Genomic DNA, 25419 nt, shown 5'->3' with positions numbered 1-25419 from the left:
TCCACACCCCCATCCTCCTGTCAGGAGTCCCCATATCCTTCTGTCAGGAGACCCCATATCCTTCTGTCAGGAGACCCCATATCCTCCACACCCCCATCCTCCTGTCAGGAGTCCCCATATCCTCCTGTCAGGAGCCCCCATATCCTCCACACCCCCGTCCTCCTGTCAGGAGCCCCCATATCCTCCACACCGCCATCCTCCTGTCAGGAGCCCCATATCCTCCACACCCCCATCCTCCTGTCAGGAGTCCCCATATCCTCCTGTCAGGAGCCCCCATATCCTCCACACCCCCGTCCTCCTGTCAGGAGCCCCCATATCCTCCACACCGCCATCCTCCTGTCAGGAGCCCCATATCCTCCACACCCCCATCCTCCTGTCAGGAGCCCCATATCCTCCACACCGCCATCCTCCTGTCAGGAGCCCCATATCCTCCACACCGCCATCCTCCTGTCAGGAGCCCCATATCCTCCAGACCCCCATCCTCCTGTCAGGAGCCCCATATCCTCCAGACCCCCATCCTCCTGTCAGGAGCCCTCATATTCTCCACACCCCCATACTCCTGTCAGGAGCCCCCATATCCTCCACACCCCCATCCTCCCGGCAGGAGCCCCCATATCCTCCACACCCCCATCCTCCTGTCAGGAGCCCCCATATCCTCCACACCGCCATCCTCCTGTCAGGAGCCCCATATCCTCCAGACCCCCATCCTCCTGTCAGGAGCCCCATATCCTCCAGACCCCCATCCTCCTGTCAGGAGCCCCCATATCCTCCACACCCCCGTCCTCCTGTCAGGAGCCCCCATATCCTCCACACCGCCATCCTCCTGTCAGGAGCCCCATATCCTCCACACCCCCATCCTCCTGTCAGGAGTCCCCATATCCTCCTGTCAGGAGCCCCCATATCCTCCACACCCCCGTCCTCCTGTCAGGAGCCCCCATATCCTCCACACCGCCATCCTCCTGTCAGGAGCCCCATATCCTCCACACCCCCATCCTCCTGTCAGGAGCCCCATATCCTCCACACCGCCATCCTCCTGTCAGGAGCCCCATATCCTCCACACCGCCATCCTCCTGTCAGGAGCCCCATATCCTCCAGACCCCCATCCTCCTGTCAGGAGCCCCATATCCTCCAGACCCCCATCCTCCTGTCAGGAGCCCTCATATTCTCCACACCCCCATACTCCTGTCAGGAGCCCCCATATCCTCCACACCCCCATCCTCCCGGCAGGAGCCCCCATATCCTCCACACCCCCATCCTCCTGTCAGGAGCCCCCATATCCTCCACACCCCCATCCTCCTGTCAGGAGCCCTCATATCCTCCACACACCTCATCCTCCTGTCAGGAGCGCCCATATCCTCCACACCCCCATCCTCCTGTCAGGAGCCCCCATATCCTCCACACCCCCATCCTACTGTCAGGAGCCCCCATATCCTCCACACCCCCATCCTACTGTCAAGAGACCCCCATATCCTCCACACCCCCATCCTCCAGTCAGGAGACCCCATATCCTCCACACCCCCATCCTCCTGTCAGGAGCCCCCATATCCTCCACACCCCCATCCTCCTGTCAGGAGCCCTCATATTCTCCACACCCCTATCCTCCTGTCAGGAGCCCCCATATCCTCCACACCCCCATTCTCCTGTCAGGAGTCCCCATATCCTCCTGACAGGAGCCCCCATATCCTCCACACCCCCATCCTCCTGTCAGGAGCCCCCATATCCTCCACACCCCCATCCTCCTTTCAGGAGCCCCATATCCTCCTCACTCCCATCTTCCTGTCAGGAGCCCCATATCCTCCACACCGCCATCCTCCTGTCAGGAGCCCCATATCCTCCTCACTACCATCTTCCTGTCAGGAGCCCCATATCCTCCACACCCCCATCCTCCTGTCAGGAGCCCCCATATCCTCCTCACTCCCATCTTCCTGTCAGGAGCCCCATATCCTCCACACCGCTATCCTCCCGTCAGGAGCCCTCATATTCTCCACACCCCCATACTCCTGTCAGGAGCCCCCATATCCTCCACACCCCCATCCTCCTGTCAGGAGCCCCATATCCTCCACACTCCCATCTTCCTGTCAGGAGCCCCATATCCTCCACAGCCCCATCCTCCTGTCAGGAGACCCCATATCCTCCACAGCCCCATCCTCCTGTCAGGAGCCCTCATATTCTCCACACCCCCATCCTACTGTCAGGAGACCCCCATATCCTCCACACCCCCATCCTCCAGTCAGGAGACCCCCATATCCTCCACACCCCCATCCTCCAGTCAGGAGCCCCCATATCCTCCACACCCCCATCCTCCTGTCAGGAGCCCCCATATCCTCCACACCCCCATCCTCCTGTCAGGAGCCCTCATATTCTCCACACCCCTATCCTCCTGTCAGGAGCCTCCATATCCTCCACACCCCCATCCTCCTGTCAGGAGTCCCCATATCCTTCTGTCAGGAGACCCCATATCCTCCACACCCCCATACTCCTGTCAGGAGCCCCCATATCCTCCACACCCCCATCCTCCTGTCAGGAGCCCCCATATCCTCCACACACCCCCATCCTCCTGTCAGGAGCTCCCATATCCTCCACACCCCCATCCTCCTGTCAGGAGCCCCCATATCCTCCACACCCCCATGCTCCTGTCAGGAGCCCTCATATCCTCCACATTCCCCCATCCTCCTGTCAGGAACCCCCATATTCTCCATACCCCCATCCTCCTGTCAGGAGCTCCCATATCTTCCACACCCAATCCTTCTGTCAGGAGCCCCCAAATCCTCCACAGCCTCATCCTCCTGTCAGGAACCCCCATAATCCTCCACACCCCCATCCTCCTGTCAGGAGCCCCCATATCCTCCACACCCCCATCCTCCTGTCAGGAGCCCCCATATCCTCCACACCCCCATCCTCCCGTCAGGAGCTCCCATATCCTCCACACCCCCATCCTCCTGTCAGGAGCCCCCATATCCTCCACACCCCCATGCTCCTGTCAGGAGCCTTCATATCCTCCACATTCCCCCATCCTCCTGTCAGGAACCCCCATATTCTCCACACCCCCATCCTCCTGTCAGGAGTCCCCATATCCTCCACACCCCCATCCTCCTGTCAGGAGCTCCCATATCTTCCACACCCAATCCTTCTGTCAGGAGCCCCCAAATCCTCCACAGCCTCATCCTCCTGTCAGGAACCCCCATATCCTCCACACCCCCATCCTCCTGTCAGGAGCCCCATATCCTCCACACCCCCATCCTCCTGTCAGGAGCCCCCAAATCCTCCACAGCCTCATCCTCCTGTCACGAACCCCCATATCCTCCACACCCCCATCCTCCTGTCAGGAGCCCCCATATCCTCCACACCCCCATCCTCCTGTCAGGAGCCCCCATATCCTCCACACCCCCATCCTCCTGTCAGGAGCTCCCATATCCTCCACACACCCATCCTCCTGTCAGGAGCTCCCATATCCTCCACACCCCCATCCTCCTGTCAGGAGCCCCCATATCCTCCACACCCCCATCCTCCTGTCAGGAGCCCCCATATCCTCCACACGCCCATGCTCCTGTCAGGAGCCCCCATATCCTCCACACGCCCATCCTCCTGTCAGGAGCCCCCATATCCTCCACACCCCCATCCTCCTGTCAGGAACCCCCATATCCTCCACACCCCCATCCTCCAGTCAGGAGCCCCCATATCCTCCACACCCCCATCCTCCTGTCAGGAGCCCCCATAACCTCCACACCCTCATCCTCCTGTCAGGAGCCCCCATATCCTCCACACCCCCATCCTCCTGTCAGGAGCCCCCATATCCTCCACACCCCCATCCTCCTGTCAGGAGCCCCCATATCCTCCACACCCCCATCTTCCTGTCAGGAGCCCCCATATCCTCCACACCCCCATCCTCCTGTCAGGAGCCCCCATATCCTCCACACACCCCCATCCTCCTGTCAGGAGCCCCCATATCCTCCACACCCCCATCCTCCAGTCAGGAGCCCCCATATCCTCCACACCCCCATCCTCCAGTCAGGAGCCCCCATATCCTCCACACCCCCATCCTCCTGTCAGGAGCCCCCATATCCTCCACACCCCCATCCTCCTGTCAGGAGCCCCCATATCCTCCACACCCCCATCCTCCTGTCAGGAGCCCCCATATCCTCCACACCCCCATCCTCCTGTCAGGAGCCCCCATATCCTCCACACCCCCATCCTCCAGTCAGGAGCCCCCATATCCTCCACACCCCCATCCTCCTGTCAGGAGCCCCCATATCCTCCACACCCCCATCCTCCTGTCAGGAGCCCCCATATCCTCCACACCCCCATCCTCCTGTCAGGAGCCCCCATATCCTCCACACCCCCATCCTCCTGTCAGGAGCCCCCATATCCTCCACACCCCCGTCCTCCTGTCAGGAGCCCTCATATCCTCCACATTCCCCCATCCTCCTGTCAGGAACCCCCATTTTCTCCACACCCCCATCCTCCTGTCAGGAGCCCCCATATCCTCCACACCCCCATCCTCCTGTCAGGAGCCCCCATATCCTCCACACCCCCCAACCTCCTGTCAGGAGCCCCCATATCCTCCACACCCCCCATCCTCCTGTCAGGAGCTCCCATATCCTCCACACCCCCATCCTCCTGTCAGGAGCCCCCATATCCTCCACACCCCCATCCTCCTGTCAGGAGCCCCCATATCCTCCACACCCCCCATCCTCCTGTCAGGAGCTCCCATATCCTCCACACCCCCATCCTCCTGTCAGGAGCCCCCATATCCTCCACAGCGCATCTTCCAGCCAGCAGGTTTTCTGCCAGACATGCGCAGTATGGCCACACATCTCCTATAGGAGACACCTCTTCTGCACGTTCCTTTCTCGTCTCTATGACAACACGTACACCTGACGTCAATTTTACATTTTCCAGTGCTATAGACGACAGGCGACGTAAAGGCCGCAAAACAGAACCTCCACGTGATCACTACTTAGCCAATCAAAGCTCATCATCTCAGGGAAACGTCAAAATCCCTCGGACTGACCAATGAGCGGCAGGATTTAAGCCCCGCCCCTCTATCAACGTTAAACCAATCCCAGCGTTCAGTATATTCCGGAAATGATTGTCCGCAGTGAGGAGGAAGCCGGAAGTGGCCGTGCGGCGACTGCGGAGCCCGGAATGGAGCGGTGACCGGAGCCCATGGAAGGGGCGGAGCCTGGGGACACCGGAAACGGAGAACCAGGGGCGGTGTACACCATGGAGAACAAGCCCATAGTCACCTGTGAGAGCCCGCGGCCTGCGCATGTGTCCTCTGTGCCCCTGTATATACCCTGTGCCCCTGTATACCACCCTGTATATACCGTGTGCCCCTGTATACCACCCTGTATATACCTTGTGCCCCTGTATGCCACCCTGTATATACCGTGTGCCCCTGTATACCACCCTGTGCCCCTGTATACACCCTGTATACACCATGTGCCCCTGTATACACCCTGTATATACCCTGTGCACCTGTATACCACCTTGTATATACCCTGTGCCCCTGTATACCACCCTGTATATATCTTGTGCCCCTGTATGCCACCCTGTATATACCCTGTGCCCCTGTATGCCACCCTGTATATACCGTGTGCCCCTGTATACCACCCTGTATATATCTTGTGCCCCTGTATGCCACCCTGTATATACCGTGTGCCCCTCTATGCCACCCTGTATATACCGTGTGCCCCTGTATACCACCCTGTATATACCCTGTGCCCCTGTATACACCCTGTATACACCATGTGCCCCTGTATGCCACCCTGTATACACCGTGTGCCCCTGTATACACCCTGTATATACCCTGTGCCCCTGTATACCACCTTGTATATACCCTGTGCCCCTGTATACCACCCTGTATATACCCTGTGTCCCTGTATACCACCCTGTATATACCCTGTGCCCCTGTATACACTGTGTGCCCCTGTATACACCCTGTATACACCATGTGCCCCTGTATGCCACCCTGTATATACCCTGTGCGCCTGTATACACCCTGTATATGACGCGCCCTGGGCCTATGTGATGCAGCGTTGCGCACGCAGGGACTACCCGGAGCCGGATCTGATAGGGGTAGTAGTCTCGTGGCGGTGACCCGGTCCGTGCCCAGGGAGTCAGACTAAGTGGCGTTGTATTAGCGGTAGATGTTGGACGACTACGTCACCCGTTGAATGCAGCTATGGAGCTGCCGCTGCAGGGCAGACCGCTGAGGCCGGTGGTAGGATAGTGCAGCGTAGATGGTATAACCCCCAACGGGAGGGGTATGGCCTCAGGGCAGCAGACGTGGATGATGGGGGTAGCAGGAACCACTCAGAGACGATGCGGTGTAGTTCAGGGTCTTTACTGGTGACAAAGATAGACCCTCCCGGAGTACTGGCTAGCGGTCGGGGCCTGGTCAGTCCTTGAGCTGATGGGATCCCCCTTGGCCAGGCGGAGTTGTAGGCCTCCCCAACTAACTGTACTCTTCTGGCTACCTTGCTAGAGGCGGGTAAAAGTAGCCCACGTCCCTGAGTGTACCGTGTGGTGCTCACCCGTATGGCCGGTGACTCGGGGCCTTCTAGTGGCTTCCGCTCCACGACGGCGGTGCTGGTCCCACACGTGTGACCGAGCCTTCGGGTTTCTGGGCCAGAGGACCTGAAATCCCCTGCCGGTCGGTTTCTGCTGCTGGGTAGGAGTTAGTCCCCACAGCCTCGGACTCCGGGTCCGGTAAGAAATCTTCAATCAGGGCGAGCTCTACAGCTTCCAGCCCTGATCTCCTCTTAGCACGACTCCCACAGAGCTCCTGATCTTTCTTTCCTATCACTGCTTCTCTTCTTCTCTCTACTCTTCTTCTTAACCCTGCCTCAGCCCCAGGTTTATATAGGGGAAGTCCTTCCCCTCCCAGGACCGGGCAGGAGGTGTGGCATGCATAGGATTCCTGACCAAGAGACCTCCCACCTGCTCTCAGACATAACACTGCTGTTACTGTGGAAACCAGACCCCTGGGGTGCCACATTCCCCCCTTGTGAAATTTAGTACTCCGGGACTAAACATATTTTAGAAAAACATAACCAATACAAACAGAAACGGTACAATAGAAAAAAAAAAACATATTAGCATGGTCACGGCGTGTCCGCAACCGGGTGCAGTTTTTGAAGAAAAGCAAGGTGTCCATTTCACCAAAACAGGGAGACGTAACCAGGTAGGGGTCTGTCCTGCCCCGAGTCCTTAACAGTCTTTAGTCCATTCCTAAGTTACGCTCCAACCAATTGTACAAGGATTCCCGGTAAATCCACCAAGGACTCCTAAAAATAACTAGAAACACATAATTATTTACAAGTAACAGACAGGTGACCACAAATAAAACAATTTAAACACTTCAAATCCTCCAACGTGCGGGTAACTGGCCTTTAGTGGCCCTAGTGGACCTACGGAGCTGACTGTCTGGCCCTGAACTACAGGGTGTAGGAGCTGTCAAGGGTAAACTGGGCAGCTGTCTACCGGCTCTTTGGCTCACTAGGGGTACGGCAGGCTCACTATAAGCAGAGGGTTGATCCTCCTGATCTGCTTGTGTGGAGTCTTCTGCCTCCTGGACCGGCTGTTCTTCCAGCTCTACCGGTTGCTCCGTGAGTACTTGGGATGCTGGTTGGAGGAACGTGAGGACGGGTACCACAACTGCACCATTGACTTGAGTCCAGGACCGAGGGAAGTCTCCGAGCACAGTACTAACCACATCTTCCCTTTCCTCTACGGGTCGAGGGTCTTCATGTTCCTCTTCAGGAGTCCGTAGCTGTTCGGGACACTTCTTCAGGTGATCCCGGGATACAATGGTTGTGGTTTCCCCTCCGTCTCTACTGATGGTACAGACCTTCGGGTTGTCGTGGCTTGAGGGCAGTACGATGTACGGGTCCTTCTCCCACTGGTCGTCCAACTTGTGGAGCCGTCTTTTCCTCTTCAAGACCTGCTCTCCGGGTACCAAGGGAACAGCGGGAGCGTACTGGTTGTAAGTTTTCTCTTGTCTTTCCCTAGCTAGACAGAGACTTCGCTCCACGCTCTCCTGTACTTTCCGGTACTGCTGCTGCCTCTCTGTGTCCCAGTCTGCTTCCGGTGAAGTGTCCTCGGGTGTCAGGACTCCCATCTCCAGGTCAACAGGTAGCTTACCGGGTCTTGCCCTCATTAGGTAAGCCGGGGTACAGTTGGTGGAACCTACAGGGATGTAGTTGTATAGGTCCACCAGGTCGGGCAGCTTCTCAGGCCACAGACTGCGTTCTTCCAGGGGCAATGTTTTTAGAAGATCTATCACCACCTGGTTCATTTTCTCACAAAGTCCATTAGTTTGCGGATGATAGGGTGTCGTCCTGATCTTCCGGCAGCCATACAGAGTACAGAACTCTTGGAAGACCTCCGCTTCAAAGGCAGGTCCCTGGTCCGTCAGCACCTGCTCTGGGTAGCCGTGTGGACGGCAGAAGTGCTGCTGGAAGGCTCTAGCTGCTGTTTGAGCCGTTAAGTCCTTGACGGGGACGACAACCAAGAACCGGGAGTAGTGATCCACGATGGTTAATGCGTAGACGTAGCCACTTCTGCTTGGGGTCAGTTTTACATGATCCAAGGCTACCAGTTCCAACGGCTGCCGGGTGACGATGGACTGAAGGGGGGTCTTCTGGCTGGCACGGTCCTTCCTTCTTAGGTTGCATGGGCCACAGTCTCTGCACCACCTCTCGATGGTTCCTCTCATGCCTACCCAATGGAACCGCCCGCGCAGCAGGAACTCCAGCTTCTTCCATCCGAAGTGCCCAGCCCCGTCGTGGTATGCCTCCATCACCATAGCTGCGTCCCTTCTTGGCACCACTACTTGCCAGATCAGTTCATGCGTCCGGGAGTTAACCATTCTGCGGCACAACTTCCCCTTGTAAAGGAACAGTCGACTCTTCTCTGCCCACAGTTGCTTGGCCTCCTCCGGAGCGTCTGGGTCAAGGCGAGCTTCTGGCTGAGTCAGCATCTCCTTCACCAGCGGACGGCAGGGTCACTGTCTTGCGTTTCCGCCCAGTTGTAGTGAGGTAAGGGGTTGAACGTAGCGGCTTGTTTACCCCTTACACGGTGGGAATACTGGATAGTCCCATGACGGTGGAACGCAGGGAGTTCGACCGCTTCCAAATCTTCTGAATCCTCACCCTCGTCCGGTAGGTTTGGCATCCTGGACAGGGCGTCCGCGTTGGTATTGGAGCGTCCTGCCCGGTATTTGATTGTAAACTCATAGTTGGACAAGCGGGCCATCCATCTCTGCTCTAGGGCACCGAGTCTTGCAGTGTCCAGGTGTGTCAACGGGTTGTTATCCGTGTACACGGTGAACCGGGAAGAAGCGAGGTAGTGCTTAAAGCGTTCGGTGACTGCCCACACCACTGCCAGGAACTCTAGCTTAAATGAGCTGTAATTCTCAGGATTTCTTTCGGTGGGTCGCAGTTTTCGGCTGGCGTAAGCAATTACCCGTTCTTTCCCCTGCTGGATCTGGGATAGTACGGCTCCTAGCCCGATGTTACTGGCGTCGGTGTAGAGGATAAAGGGTTGGCTATAATCAGGGTACGCCAGGATTTCATCCCCCGTGAGGGCCATCTTCAGCTGGCGGAAGGACTCTTCTTCCAACTTCTCCCATCTGAAGGGCGGCTTCTGGTTCTTGGCCTTCCTGGACTGGCCTATCAGGAGGTCCTGCATAGGAGCTGCCTTTTTGGTGAAACCGGGTATGAACCTTCGGTAGTAGCCTACCAACCCGAGGAACTGCCTCACTTCCTTTACACTGGAGGGGCTTGGCCATTCCTTAATTGCGGTGATCTTATCAGGGTCGGGAGCCACTCCGTCAGCACTCACCACGTGTCCCAGGTACTGCACCTTTGGCTTCAGGAGGTGACACTTGGAGGGTTTCACCTTTAGGCCGTAACTTGCCAGAGCTTCAAACACTTCCGCCAGGTGCTTCAGGTGGTCCTCGTAGGTTTTGGAGTAGACGATGACATCGTCCAGGTATAACAGGACCGTCTCAAAGTTCCGGTGTCCCAGACAGCACTCCATCAATCGCTGGAAGGTTCCTGGTGCGTTGCAGAGTCCAAACGGCATGCAGGTAAACTCACTAAGTCCCATCGGGGTGGTGAATGCGGTCTTTTCCCGATCCGCCTCTGCTACAGGAACCTGCCAGTACCCGCTAGTGAGATCCAAGGTGGAGAAGAAGTTAGCAGATTTTAAAGCAGCCAAAGACTCCTCTATTCTTGGTAAGGGGTACGCATCTTTGTGTGTGATACGGTTTATTTTCCGGTAATCTACACACATTCTCATGGTGTTGTCTTTCTTTTTGACCAAGACTAGTGGAGCTGCCCAGGGGCTACAGCTTTCCCTGATTACCCCAGCCTCCTTCATGTCTCTAAGCATCCCCTTGGCGTGTTGGTAGTGTGCAGGGGGTACGGGTCGATACCTCTCTTTTATGGGAGGATGGTCTCCCGTGGGGATGTGATGTTCTACCCCCTTGACTCGCCCGAAGTCTAACGGGTGTTTACTAAACACTCTCTCGTACTCTTGAACCACCCGGTAGACTCCCTGTTTCTGGTGGGAGGGAGTGGAGTCAGTACCCAAATGTAGTTGCTGACACCAATCCTCCATTTGTTGTTTAGAGCCGTTACCTTCCTCCGGAGAAGATGGAGGCAAGGGTTCTACGGACTGTATAGAATTCTGATTGATGGTATACAATTTGGCTAGCGTGGCATACCGGGGCAGGTACACTTCCCTCTTCCCGATATTTATTATGCGAACGGGCACCCTCCCATGGCGTACATTGACCACCCCCCGTGCTGTCAAAATGGTGGGCCTACTGTCTGAGTAAACTGGTTCTACCATTGCCTGGTAATCTCTACCTCTCAGACCAATAGCCGCCCGGCACCAAATCATCATTTCACTTTTTGGGGGCATGGCAATAGGGAAAGGGTCACACATTCTCACGCTACCAATCTCACCGCCGGAGAGTTCCACCTGTTGCCGTCGCATCAGTGCCCGGATCTCTTTTTGGAGCACTCGCTGCTGGCCGGAGCTGGCGTTCTTGGCAACCTGCTGTAAAATAAAAATCACCTCTGCAAGACAATTTTCAATTACATTAGTTCCTAGAGTTATCTTAGGGTGACTCTCGCGCTTATCAATGTCCACAATGATCAGTCCCTGGGCTGCCAGCTCGACTCTACCGATTTTAATGGTCACCTCTTTAAATCCGATCTGTGGCACGGGCTGACCATTGCTGGCGATGATACTCAAGTCATTGTCAGGGTAGCGGGTTATATCCGAGTCATTCCAGTACTGCTTGAAGAGCACGTACGGGATGGTGGTGACCTGTGACCCAGTGTCCAGTAGGGCACTCATAGGAATGCCATCCAGTACCACAGGCAAGACTGGACGTCCTCCCACATATTTGTCACGCCAGTTTGATGGGCCTGATGATCTTTTTCCTAGGGGTTGGCCCTCTACCCTAGGTTGTGCCAGTTTAAAGGACAGTACCTTGCCATATGTCCGGGTTGATTGCAGCGGCGGCAGATAGGTTGTCCGTCCTCGTTGTATCGGTCGCTGGGTCTTCCTCTGGCCGGTGGGGTCCTCCTTGGTCGGCGCCATGGGATGTCCTCCGGTCCGGATGCCAGCTGGATCTTCCCTGGAGTAGAAACCTGTAAAGACTGCACAGTTCGGGTTAGCGCAGCAACGCTTTTAGCTAGCTCTTGGACCTGATGGTGCAGGTCGGGAGCCGGGTCATTGTTCAAAGCCTGCGCATCAGCTCCCACAGGCCCTGCCGACAAGGGCGCCGCCTCTTGGTGGTAAGTGGTAGTGGGGCGTCTGTGGGTCACAACGCCACCTGGTGCCGGTTCTCGGAGCACCCGGATGGCTCTGTCCTTGAACTGTGCAAATCCCAGATGAGGGTCCTGTAAGGCCATTGCCCGCAACTGGGTTCGGTGGGCATTGCAATATAAACCCTCTATAAATTGTTCAGTCAACAGCCGGTCCTCGTCTCCCACGCCGTCAGGGTCGGTCTGCTTAATGGCTCTCAGGGCCTCTTGTAGGTTTAGTGCATAGTCCCTTATACTCTCTTGTGCTCGCTGCTTGCACCCGTAGAATCTAAGCTTGATCTCGGCTGAGGTGCGGGTATCAAAGGTATCCTTCAGCCGGGTTAGTATCCCTGCGACAGTCCTTCCCCCAGGTGGCCAGGACTTTACCTCCCTTTGGGCTGCCCCAGTTAATTGGGCAACCAGGATGCTCACTTTTTGCTCTTCTGTGAGGGGGTACACCTGGAAGAGGCTATCCAGCTTTTCTCTAAAGTCATGCAGAGTATGTGACTCCCCTGAGTACTGGGGTAGCCAGGCCGCTCCCGGGATATAGGGCATGGTGAAAGGCATGACTGCAGCAGCGGTGGCGCTGGCGGGGGTTGAGGCAGTGAAGCTCTCCTCCGTATCCGACATCTTCCTCCCCCCTAGTGGACCGTGGCCTACCTTGCGATGATCCTCTTCCGCAGGCCGCGGCTCCGCAGTGGAAGAAGGTAGAAGATGGCGCCGGATGGCGGGAATCTTCACCACTGGTAAGTTTGAACAGTCTTTTTCAGGCACGCAGTACCCGGTGGTTGCGGGCACGAGATCCTGCCGACTACGCCAAAAGTTGACGCGCCCTGGGCCTATGTGATGCAGCGTTGCGCACGCAGGGACTACCCGGAGCCGGATCTGATAGGGGTAGTAGTCTCGTGGCGGTGACCCGGTCCGTGCCCAGGGAGTCAGACTAAGTGGCGGTATATTAGCAGTAGATGTAGGACGACTACGCCACCCGTTGAATGCAGCTATGGAGCTGCCGCTGCAGGGCAGACCGCTGAGGCCGGTGGTAGGATAGTGCAGCGTAGATGGTATAACCCCCAACGGGAGGGGTATGGCCTCAGGGCAGCAGACGTGGATGATGGGGGTAGCAGGAACCACTCAGAGACGATGCGGTGTAGTTCAGGGTCTTTACTGGTGACAAAGATAGACCCTCCCGGAGTACTGGCTAGCGGTCGGGGCCTGGTCAGTCCTTGAGCAGATGGGATCCCCCTTGGCCAGGCGGAGTTGTAGGCCTCCCCAACTAACTGTACTCTTCTGGCTACCTTGCTAGAGGCGGGTAAAAGTAGCCCACGTCCCTGAGTGTACCGTGTGGTGCTCACCCGTATGGCCGGTGACTCGGGGTCTTCTAGTGGCTTCCGCTCCACGACGGCGGTGCTGGTCCCTTGCGTGTGACCGTGCCTTCGGGTTTCTGGGCCAGAGGACCTGAAATCCCCTGCCGGTCGGTTTCTGCTGCTGGGTAGGAGTTAGTCCCCACAGCCTCGGACTCCAGGTCCGGTAAGAAATCTTCAATCAGGGCGAGCTCTACAGCTTCCAGCCCTGATCTCCTCTTAGCACGACTCCCACAGAGCTCCTGATCTTTCTTTCCTATCACTGCTTCTCTTCTTCTCTCTACTCTTCTTCTTAACCCTGCCTCAGCCCCAGCTTTATATAGGGGAAGTCCTTCCCCTCCCAGGACTGGGCAGGAGGTGTGGCATGCATAGGATGTCTGACCAGGAAACCTCCCACCTGCTCTCAGACATAACATTGCTGTTACTGTGGGAACCAGACCCCTGGGGTGCCACATATACACCATGTGCCGCTGTATACACCCTGTATACACCGTGTGCCCCTGTATGCCACCCTGTATACACCGTGTGCCCCTGTATACACCCTGTATACACCGTGTGCCCCTGTATACACCCTGTATACACCGTGTGCCCCTGTATGCCACCCTGTATACACCGTGTGCCCCTGTATACACCCTGTGCCCCTGTATACACCCTGTATATACCCTGTGCCCCTGTATACACCCTGTATATACCCTGTGCCCCTGTATACACCCTGTATATACCCTGTGCCCCTGTATACACCCTGTATATACCCTGTGCCCCTGTATACACCCTGTATATACCCTGTGCCCCTGTATACACCCTGTATATACCCTGTGCCCCTGTATACACCCTGTATATACCCTGTGCCCCTGTATACACCCTGTATATACCCTGTGCCCCTGTATACACCCTGTATATACCCTGTGCCCCTGTATACACCCTGTATATACCCTGTGCCCCTGTATACACCCTGTATATACCCTGTGCCCCTGTATACACCCTGTATATACCCTGTGCCCCTGTATACACCCTGTATATACCCTCTGCCCCTGTATACACCCTGTATATACCCTCTGCCCCTGTATACACCCTGTATATACCCTCTGCCCCTGTATACACCCTGTATATACCCTGTGCCCCTGTATACACCCTGTATATACCCTGTGCCCCTGTATACACCCTGTATATACCCTGTGCCCCTGTATACACCCTGTATATACCCTGTGCCCCTGTATACACCCTGTATATACCCTGTGCCCCTGTATACACCCTGTATATACCCTGTGCCCCTGTATACACCCTGTATATACCCTGTGCCCCTGTATACACCCTGTATATACCCTGTGCCCCTGTATACACCCTGTATATACCCTGTGCCCCTGTATACACCCTGTATATACCCTGTGCCCCTGTATACACCCTGTATATACCCTGTGCCCCTGTATACACCCTGTATATACCCTGTGCCCCTGTATACACCCTGTATATACCCTGTGCCCCTGTATACACCCTGTATATACCCTGTGCCCCTGTATACACCCTGTATATACCGTGTGCCCCTGTATACACCCTGTATATACCGTGTGCCCCTGTATACACCCTGTATATACCGTGTGCCCCTGTATACACCCTGTATATACCGTGTGCCCCTGTATACACCCTGTATATACCGTGTGCCCCTGTATACACCCTGTATATACCGTGTGCCCCTGTATACACCCTGTATATACCGTGTGCCCCTGTATACACCCTGTATATACCGTGTGCCCCTGTATACACCCTGTATATACCGTGTGCCCCTGTATACACCCTGTATATACCGTGTGCCCCTGTATACACCCTGTATATACCGTGTGCCCCTGTATACACCCTGTATATACCGTGTGCCCCTGTATACACCCTGTATATACCGTGTGCCCCTGTATACACCCTGTATATACCGTGTGCCCCTGTATACACCCTGTATATACCGTGTGCCCCTGTATACACCCTGTATATACCGTGTGCCCCTGTATGCCACCCTGTATATACCGTGTGCCCCTGTATGCCACCCTGTATATACCGTGTGCCCCTGTATGCCACCCTGTATATACCGTGTGCCCCTGTATGCCACCCTGTATATACCGTGTGCCCCTGTATGCCACCCTGTATATACCGTGTGCCCCTGTATGCCACCCTGTATATACCGTGTGCCCCTGTATGCCACCCTGTATATACCGTGTGCCCCTGTATGCCACCCTGTATATACCGTGTGCCCCTGTATGCCACCCTGTATATACCGTGTGCCCCTGTATGCCACCCTGTATATACCGTGTGCCCCTGTATGCCACCCTGTATATACCGTGTGCCCCTGTATGCCACCCTGTATATACCGTGTGCCCCTGTATGCCACCCTGTATATACCGTGTGCCCCTGTATGCCACCCTGTATATACCGTGTGCCCCTGTATGCCACCCTGTATATACCGTGTGCCCCTGTATGCCACCCTGTATATACCGTGTGCCCCTGTATGCCACCCTGTATATACCCTGTGCCCCTGTATGCCACCCTGTATATACCCTGTGCCCCTGTATGCCACCCTGTATATACCCTGTGCCCCTGTATGCCACCCTGTATATACCCTGTGCCCCTGTATGCCACCCTGTATATACCCTGTGCCCCTGTATGCCACCCTGTATATACCCTGTGCCCCTGTATGCCACCCTGTATATACCCTGTGCCCCTGTATGCCACCCTGTATATACCCTGTGCCCCTGTATGCCACCCTGTATATACCCTGTGCCCCTGTATGCCACCCTGTGCCCCTGTATGCCACCCTGTATATACCCTGTGCCCCTGTATGCCACCCTGTATATACCCTGTGCCCCTGTATGCCACCCTGTATATACCCTGTGCCCCTGCATGCCACCCTGTATACACCGTGTGCCCCTGCATGCCACCCTGTATACACCGTGTGCCCCTGCATGCCACCCTGTATACACCGTGTGCCCCTGCATGCCACCCTGTATACACCGTGTGCCCCTGCATGCCACCCTGTATACACCGTGTGCCCCTGCATGCCACCCTGTATACACCGTGTGCCCCTGCATGCCACCCTGTATACACCGTATGCCACCCTGTATATACCCTGTGCCCCTGTATACAGCCTGTATATACCCTGTGCCCCTGTATACAGCCTATATACCCTGTGCCCCTGTATACACCCTGTATATACCCTGTGCCCCTGTATACACCCTGTATATACCCTGTGCCCCTGTATACAGCCTATATACCCTGTGCCCCTGTATGCACCCTGTATATACCCTGTGCCCCTGTATGCACCCTGTATATACCCTGTGCCCCTGTATACAGCCTATATACCCTGTGCCCCTGTATACACCCTGTATATACCGTGCGCCCCTGTATACACCCTGTATGTACCGTGCGCCCCTGTATACACCCTGTATGTACCGTGCGCCCCTGTATACACCCTGTATGTACCGTGCGCCCCTGTATACACCCTGTATATACCGTGTGCCCCTGTATATACCGTGTGCCCCTGTATACACCCTGTATATACCGTGCGCCCCTGTATACACCCTGTATATACCGTGCGCCCCTGTATACACCCTGTATATACCGTGCGCCCCTGTATACACCCTGTATATACCGTGCGCCCCTGTATACACCCTGTATATGCCGTGCGCCCCTGTATACACCCTGTATATGCCGTGTGCCCCTGTATATGCCGTGTGCCCCTGTATACACCCTGTATATGCCGTGTGCCCCTGTATACACCCTGTATATGCCGTGTGCCCCTGTATACACCCTGTATATGCCGTGTGCCCCTGTATACACCCTGTATATGCCGTGTGCCCCTGTATACACCCTGTATATGCCGTGTGCCCCTGTATACACCCTGTATATGCCGTGTGCCCCTGTATACACCCTGTATATGCCGTGTGCCCCTGTATACACCCTGTATATGCCGTGTGCCCCTGTATACACCCTGTATATGCCGTGTGCCCCTGTATATGCCGTGTGCCCCTGTATATGCCGTGTGCCCCTGTATATGCCGTGTGCCCCTGTATATGCCGTGTGCCCCTGTATATGCCGTGTGCCCCTGTATATGCCGTGTGCCCCTGTATATGCCGTGTGCCCCTGTATATGCCCTGTATATGCCATGTGCCCCTGTATACGCCCTGTATATGCCGCGTGCCCCTGTATACGCCCTGTATATGCCGCGTGCCCCTGTATACGCCCTGTATATGCCGCGTGCCCCTGTATACGCCCTGTATATGCCGCGTGCCCCTGTATACGCCCTGTATATGCCGCGTGCCCCTGTATACGCCCTGTATATGCCGCGTGCCCCTGTATACGCCCTGTATATGCCGCGTGCCCCTGTATACGCCCTGTATATGCCGCGTGCCCCTGTATACGCCCTGTATATGCCGCGTGCCCCTGTATACGCCCTGTATATGCCGCGTGCCCCTGTATACGCCCTGTATATGCCGCGTGCCCCTGTATACGCCCTGTATATGCCGCGTGCCCCTGTATACGCCCTGTATATGCCGCGTGCCCCTGTATACGCCCTGTATATGCCGCGTGCCCCTGTATACGCCCTGTATATGCCGCGTGCCCCTGTATACGCCCTGTATATGCCGCGTGCCCCTGTATACGCCCTGTATATGCCGCGTGCCCCTGTATACGCCCTGTATATGCCGCGTGCCCCTGTATACGCCCTGTATATGCCGCGTGCCCCTGTATACGCCCTGTATATGCCGCGTGCCCCTGTATACGCCCTGTATATGCCGCGTGCCCCTGTATACGCCCTGTATATGCCGCGTGCCCCTGTATACGCCCTGTATATGCCGCGTGCCCCTGTATACGCCCTGTATATGCCGCGTGCCCCTGTATACGCCCTGTATATGCCGCGTGCCCCTGTATACGCCCTGTATATGCCGCGTGCCCCTGTATACGCCCTGTATATGCCGCGTGCCCCTGTATACGCCCTGTATATGCCGCGTGCCCCTGTATACGCCCTGTATATGCCGCGTGCCCCTGTATACGCCCTGTATATGCCGCGTGCCCCTGTATACGCCCTGTATATGCCGCGTGCCCCTGTATACGCCCTGTATATGCCGCGTGCCCCTGTATACGCCCTGTATATGCCGCGTGCCCCTGTATACGCCCTGTATATGCCGCGTGCCCCTGTATACGCCCTGTATATGCCGCGTGCCCCTGTATACGCCCTGTATATGCCGTGTGCCCCTGTATACGCCGTGTGCCCCTGTATGCGCCCTGTATACGCCGTGTGCCCCTGTATGCGCCCTGTATACGCCGTGTGCCCCTGTATGCGCCCTGTATACGCCGTGTGCCCCTGTATGCGCCCTGTATACGCCGTGTGCCCCTGTATGCGCCCTGTATACGCCGTGTGCCCCTGTATGCGCCCTGTATACGCCGTGTGCCCCTGTATGCGCCCTGTATACGCCGTGTGCCCCTGTATGCGCCCTGTATACGCCGTGTGCCCCTGTATGCGCCCTGTATACGCCGTGTGCCCCTGTATGCGCCCTGTATACGCCGTGTGCCCCTGTATGCGCCCTGTATACGCCGTGTGCCCCTGTATGCGCCCTGTATACGCCGTGTGCCCCTGTTTGCGCCCTGTATACGCCGTGTGCCCCTGTATGCGCCCTGTATACGCCGTGTGCCCCTGTATGCGCCCTGTATACGCCGTGTGCCCCTGTATGCGCCCTGTATACGCCGTGTGCCCCTGTATGCGCCCTGTATATGCCGTGTGCCCCTGTATGCGCCCTGTATATGCCGTGTGCCCCTGTATGCGCCCTGTATATGCCGTGTGCCACCCTGTAGATATCGTACCCATATATATCTTTACATAATACCTGTATATACTGTGTACCCCTGTATACACTGTGTACCCCTATACATACAGTAGATATAAAAGTCCTTCTTACCCCTAATATTATACCAAGTATTTGTCATGTTAAAATCCCACCAAGAAGAATTATTTCAGGACTTTTCCCCCTTTAATGTCGCCCACAATCGGTACAAATCCAGTGAGAAACAACTGAAATCATTTTGAAGGGAAATAATAAAGCTGCAGTAATGTGGTTGCGTATGTGTGCACACCCCTGTTATAATCGGGGCTGTGGTTGTGCTCAGAATCAGCCGATCACATTCCCCCCTGTTACTTAGCAGTCAGTGCTCGTCTGCTGTCATTTACAGCAATTCTCATTAACCCCAGAGAAAGTGTCGCGGCTCTAGGAGGATTTTTCTGACACTTTGTGGTCCGTAAACAGCTGACAACACAGCAAAGGATCTCAGTGTGGAACGTTGTCAGTCAGAAGACGGAACGATAACTTTCCCAGGCATCAGATCTACCATGGACACCGTGGAGACGTCCTGTGGCTTACTGGGTTAATGTGCCTGTCTTGTGAACAGGAGGTCATGAGTTTGAATCCACGGAGCGCTTAGTTAAACGCTAACATGGCTGAGTTGCTAATGCACTAGGTGTGGGCTTCAATCCCACTGGTGCCAGAATCAGTCCTTTTAAGTGTAGGGAGGACAATTAGGGGAGAAAGGTTGAACTTGATGGACCGAGATCTTTATTCAACCTACGTTACTATGTTACTGGAAGCGTCTGAAACCTGACACCACGGTGACATTACCCAGAACTGGATGTCCACCAAAAATCGATGAAAAGACCAGAAGGAAATTGAATCTGGAGGCTGCAAGAGGCCGACAGCAACATTAAAGGAGCTGCAGGAATTTTTGGCCAGTCCCGGTTGTGTCCTGCGGTTGACCACAATCTCCCATATTCCTCATATGTCCAGCCTCTTGGGTGACAAGATGGAAGCCTTTTCTTACAAAAAAAACCCCATCCAGGCCGGCGATGTTCTGCCAAAACCTCCATCACGTCTGCCAGAAGCAGGAAACGTGTTCTGTCTGATGAGACCGAGAGGGAACTCTATGGCTATAATTCCAAAACGTGTAAAGCCGACACCGGTCATCACCAGAAGATCACCATCCCCACAGTGAGACATGGTGGAAGGCAGGATTGTCCTTTGAGACAGTGTTTCTGCAGCTGGAACTGAGGCTTTAGTCAATTTGGAAGGAATTATGGACAGTTCCAAAAATCAGTCAGTTTGTAACAAAACCTTCCGACCTCTGCTAAAAAGCTGAAGATGAGGAGGAATGGCACCTTTCAGCACAACAATAACCCTAAGTGACCTCCAAATCACCAAAAGAACGGCTTCTCCAAAACAAGATGGAAGTTCTGGTTTGGCCCAGCTCAAGCCCAGACCTGAACCCCAAGGGACAATCTGGTGACCTGAAGAGGGCGCTGTATATTGGAGATGTCCCCGCGATCTGACAGATGTGGAGCAGCTGCATGGAAGAGCCGGCAAAGATCTCCAATTCTAGATGTGCCGTGCTGGTAGACCTTGACCCAAAAAGACCGAAGGCTGCTAGAAACTCACAGGAGATTGGAGCAAAGTATTAGTGGAGGGGTGTGCAGACTTATGTAACCTCGTTGTTCTTATTCTCTCCCCAGTTGTTCTTACTATGTGTGTGTATCTGTTAAGGGGATTGAGTTCTGACCTGAATCTGGTTCCTTCAGGTGCTGGAGACCAGAGTCTGTTCACTGCAGTTTATTCTACCCTGACCCAGCAGCTGCCGCGGGACGCCATGGAGTGGCGGAGGTGAGAGGAGACATTTATTGGTAATTAGTTTCCTTCTCAAGCTGATTGTATCGGGGTCTATCTCATCCACATTATAACGCTGTATGACTCGGGGCCGCAAGGTATGGGGCGGGAGGCGCTCCTGGTTTACAAGGATTAAAGTTGGGTTGTGGTCCCATGGGGCCGCAGGGTTTGGCATGGGTGGCAGTCCCAGGGATGCAGGTTATTGTGTAGGTGGCGGTCCCGGTTTACAAGGTTTGGGGTTGGGTGCCAGTCCCGGGGCTGCAGAGTATGGGGATGGTGGCTGTCCCGGTTTACAAGGTTTGGGGTTGGGTGCCAGTCTCGGGGCTGCAGGGTATGGGGTAGGTGGCGGTCCCGGTTTACAAGGTTTGGGGTTGGGTGCCAGTCTCGGGGCTGCAGGGTATGGGGTAGGTGGTGGTACCGGTTTACAAGGTTTGGGGTTGGATGTCAGTCTCGGGGCTGCAGGTTATGGGGTAGGTGGCGGTCCCGGTTTACCAGGTTTGGGGTTGGGTGCCAGTCTCGGGGCTGCAGGGTATGGGGTAGGTGGCGGTCCCGGTTTACAAGGTTTGGGGTTGGGTGCCAGTCCCGGGGCTGCAGGACTTGGGGTAGGTGGCGGTCCCGGTTTACCAGGTTTGGGGTTGGGTACCAGTCTCGGGGCTGCAGGGTATGGGGTAGGTGGCGGTCCCGGTTTACAAGGTTTGGGGTTGGGTGCCAGTCTCGGGGCTGCAGGGTATGGGGTAGGTGGCTGTCCCGGTTTACAAGGTTTGGGGTTGGGTGCCAGTCCCGGGGCTGCAGGGTATGGGGTAGGTGGCGGTCCCGGTTTACAAGGTTTGGGGTTGGGTGCCAGTCTCGGGGCTGCAGGGTATGGGGTAGGTGGTGGTCCCGGTTTACAAGGTTTGGGGTTGGGTGCCAGTCTCGGGGCTGCAGGGTATGGGGTAGGTGGCGGTCCCGGTTTACAAGGTTTGGGGTTGGGTGCCAGTCCCGGGGCTGCAGGGTATGGGGTAGGTGGCGGTCCCGGTTTACAAGGTTTGGGGTTGGGTGCCAGTCTCGGGGCTGCAGGGTATGGGGTAGGTGGTGGTCCCGGTTTACAAGGTTTGGGGTTGGGTGCCAGTCTCGGGGCTGCAGGGTATGGGGTAGGTGGCGGTCCTGGTTTACCAGGTTTGGGGTTGGGTGCCAGTCTCGGGGCTGCAGGATTTGAGGCAGTTGGAGGTCTCTGGGCCGTAGGGTCATTCTTAGTAATCATTTCTTCTTCTCCTCTCCAGGGCTTATGGCCGTGCTCCGAAGATGATCTACTTGGAGTCCAACTTTGTCCAGTTTAAGGAAGAACTTCTGCCTAAAGAAGGGAACAAAGCGCTGCTGACTTTCCCGTTCCTACACATCTATTGGACCGAGTGCTGTGTCAGTATTCTCCGCTTCCTCTGTGGTGGGTGGCTGGGGTCACTGGTCAAAGGGTAACGGGCTTCCCAGTAATGAGGAGACCCCAAACAACGTAATAATGCGGTGCAACACCGTGCTAACTGTAGTCCTGGCAGTCAGAAGATTCACTCGGTGGGTTTGGCGGTGTTCACTATGAGGTCCGCTTTCCCCCCGCCCGCTCCGGGCTGACTTGTTTTTTTACCCATAATGGTGCACAATCCTAAAATGCAGCTGTGCTTTGTAGGGTTAAGTGAGGCCCAATAAGGCTCGAAACCTGGAGGGGGGAATTAATTTTCCCAAGGGGCCACATGCGAGACCCCAACTGTTGTGGAGGCCGAACCAAGACGCTGAAATGAATTCTGCTCCATATTATTATTAATTATAATACAATTAATATAAAATTGTCACTTAATATTGAGCAGAACTGAGTCTGGGGCTTCACGGCTGCCGATATTGGTTACGGGGCTGAATTTGTCACCGGTGTCTTTCCAGTGACGGCCAATCAGAACCACGTGATTTTACTGCTTTTATAACTCATCTGCCACTGTTATTCAGCACTTGTATCTTGATCAACAGGTCCTTCCACACAGTATGATGTACCCCCACATACAGTATGATGTCCCCCCAATATATTCCCCAACACAGTATGATGTACGCCCACATACAGTATGATGTCCCCCCAATACATTCCCCAACACAGTATGATGTCCCCCCAATACATTCCCCAACACAGTATGATGTCCCCCCAATACATTCCCCAACACACAGTATGATGTCCCCCCACATACAGTATGATGTCCCCCCAATACATTCCCCAACACAGTATGATGTCCCCCCCAATACATTCCCCAACACACAGTATGATGTCCCCCCACATACAGTATGATGTCCCCCAATACATTCCCCAACACAGTATGATGTCCCCCCAATACATTCCCCAACACAGTATGATGTCCCCCCAATACATTCCCCAACACAGTATGATGTCCCCCCAATACATTCCCCAACACAGTATGATGTCTCCCCAATACATTCCCCAATACAGTATGATGTCTCCCCAATACATTCCCCAACACAGTATGATGTCCCCCCAATACATTCCCCAACACAGTATGTCCCCCCACATACAGTATGATGTCCCCCCAATACATTCCCCAGCACAGTATGATGTACGCCCACATACAGTATGATGTCCCCCCAATACATTCCCCAACACAGTATGATGTCCCCCAATACATTCCCCAACACAGTATGATGTCCCCCCACATACAGTATGATGTCCCCCCAATACATTCCCCAACAGAGTATGATGTCCCCCCAATACATTCCCACATACAGTATGATGTACCCCCACATACAGTATGATGTCCCCCCAATATATTCCCCAACACAGTATGATGTACGCCCACATACAGTATGATGTCCCCCCAATACATTCCCACATACAGTATGATGTCCCCCCAATATATTCCCCAACACAGTATGATGTACGCCCACATACAGTATGATGTCCCCCCAATACATTCCCACATACAATATGATGTCCCCCAATACATTCCCCAACACAGTAGGATGTCCCCCCACATACAGTATGATGTCCCCCCAATACATTCCCCAACACAGTAGGATGTCCCCCCAATACATTCCCCAACACAGTAGGATGTCCCCCCAATACATTCCCCAACACAGTAGGATGTCCCCCCAATACATTCCCCAACACAGTATGATGTCCCCCCAATACATTCCCCAACACAGTATGTCCCACCACATGCAGTATGATGTCCCCCCAATACATTCCCCAGCACAGTATGATGTACGCCCACATACAGTATGATGTACGCCCACATACAGTATGATGTACGCCCACATACAGTATGATGTCCCCCCACATACAGTATGATGTCCCCCCAACACAGTATGATGTCCCCCCAACACAGTATGATGTCCCCCCACATACAGTATGATGTCCCCCCAATACATTCCGATGTCCCCCCAATACATTCCGATGTCCCCCCAACACAGTATGATGTCCTCCCAATACATTCCCCAGCACAGTATGATGTCCCCCCACATACAGTATGATGTCCCCCCAATACATTCCGATGTCCCCCCAATACATTCCGATGTCCCCCCAACACAGTATGATGTCCTCCCAATACATTCCCCAACACAGTATGATGTCCCCCCACATACAGTATGATGTTCCCCAACAGAGTATGATGTCCCCCCAATACATTCCCACATACAGTATGATGTCCCCCCAATACATTCCCCAACACAGTATGATGTCCCCCCAATACATTCCCCAACACAGTATGATGTCCCACCACATACAGTATGATGTCCCCCACATACAGTATGATGTCCCCCCACATACAGTATGATGTCCCCCCAATACATTCCGATGTCCCCCCAACACAGTATGATGTCCCCCCAATACATTCCCCAACACAGTATGATGTCCCCCCAGTACATTCCCCAACACAGTATGATGTCCCCCCACATACAGTATGATGTCCCCCAATACATTCCCCAACAGAGTATGATGACCCCCCAATACATTCCCACATACAGTATGATGTCCCCCCAATACATTCCCCAACACAGTATGATGTACCCCCACATACAGTATGATGTTCCCCAACAGAGTATGATGTCCCCCCAATACATTCCCACATACAGTATGATGTCCCCCCAATACATTCCCCAACACAGTATGATGTCCCCCCAATACATTCCCCAACACAGTATGATGTCCCACCACATACAGTATGATGTCCCCCCACATACAGTATGATGTCCCCCCACATACAGTATGATGTCCCCCCAATACATTCCGATGTCCCCCCAACACAGTATGATGTCCCCCCAATACATTCCCCAACACAGTATGATGTCCCCCCAATACATTCCCCAACACAGTATGATGTCCCCCCACATACAGTATGATGTCCCCCAATACATTCCCCAACAGAGTATGATGACCCCCCAATACATTCCCACATACAGTATGATGTCCCCCCAATACATTCCCCAACACAGTATGATGTACCCCCACATACAGTATGATGTCCCCCCAATATATTCCCCAACACAGTATGATGTACGCCCACATACAGTATGATGTCCCCCCAATAC

General features: G+C 54.9%; 1 protein-coding gene across 3 annotated transcripts in view; it reads left to right on the top strand.

The window, feature by feature from the left end:
* The first annotated feature begins 5054 nt into the window (after positions 1-5054).
* TRAPPC10 (trafficking protein particle complex subunit 10) overlaps positions 5055-25419 on the top strand; it is a 66378-nt gene continuing 46013 nt past the window's right edge. For 2 of the 3 annotated variants that reach the window (XM_073668805.1, XM_073668804.1), the window contains exons 1-3: positions 5055-5248; positions 20784-20865; positions 22128-22263. In XM_073668805.1, coding sequence (XP_073524906.1) covers positions 5167-5248; positions 20784-20865; positions 22128-22263 — 300 coding nt within the window. In that variant the 5' untranslated portion in view covers positions 5055-5166. The remainder of the gene's footprint in view (positions 5249-20783; positions 20866-22127; positions 22264-25419) is intronic. The other variant, XM_073668806.1, reaches the window with a different exon arrangement.

Source organism: Phyllobates terribilis, unplaced genomic scaffold (genome assembly GCF_046119375.1).
Source record: "Phyllobates terribilis strain yellow unplaced genomic scaffold, ASM4611937v1 Scaffold_2__4_contigs__length_985480577, whole genome shotgun sequence".
In the NCBI taxonomy this organism is placed as follows: Eukaryota; Metazoa; Chordata; class Amphibia; order Anura; family Dendrobatidae; genus Phyllobates; species Phyllobates terribilis.
The sequence above is the reverse complement of the archived record's forward strand: the minus strand, read 5'-3'. Positions and strand labels throughout refer to the sequence as shown.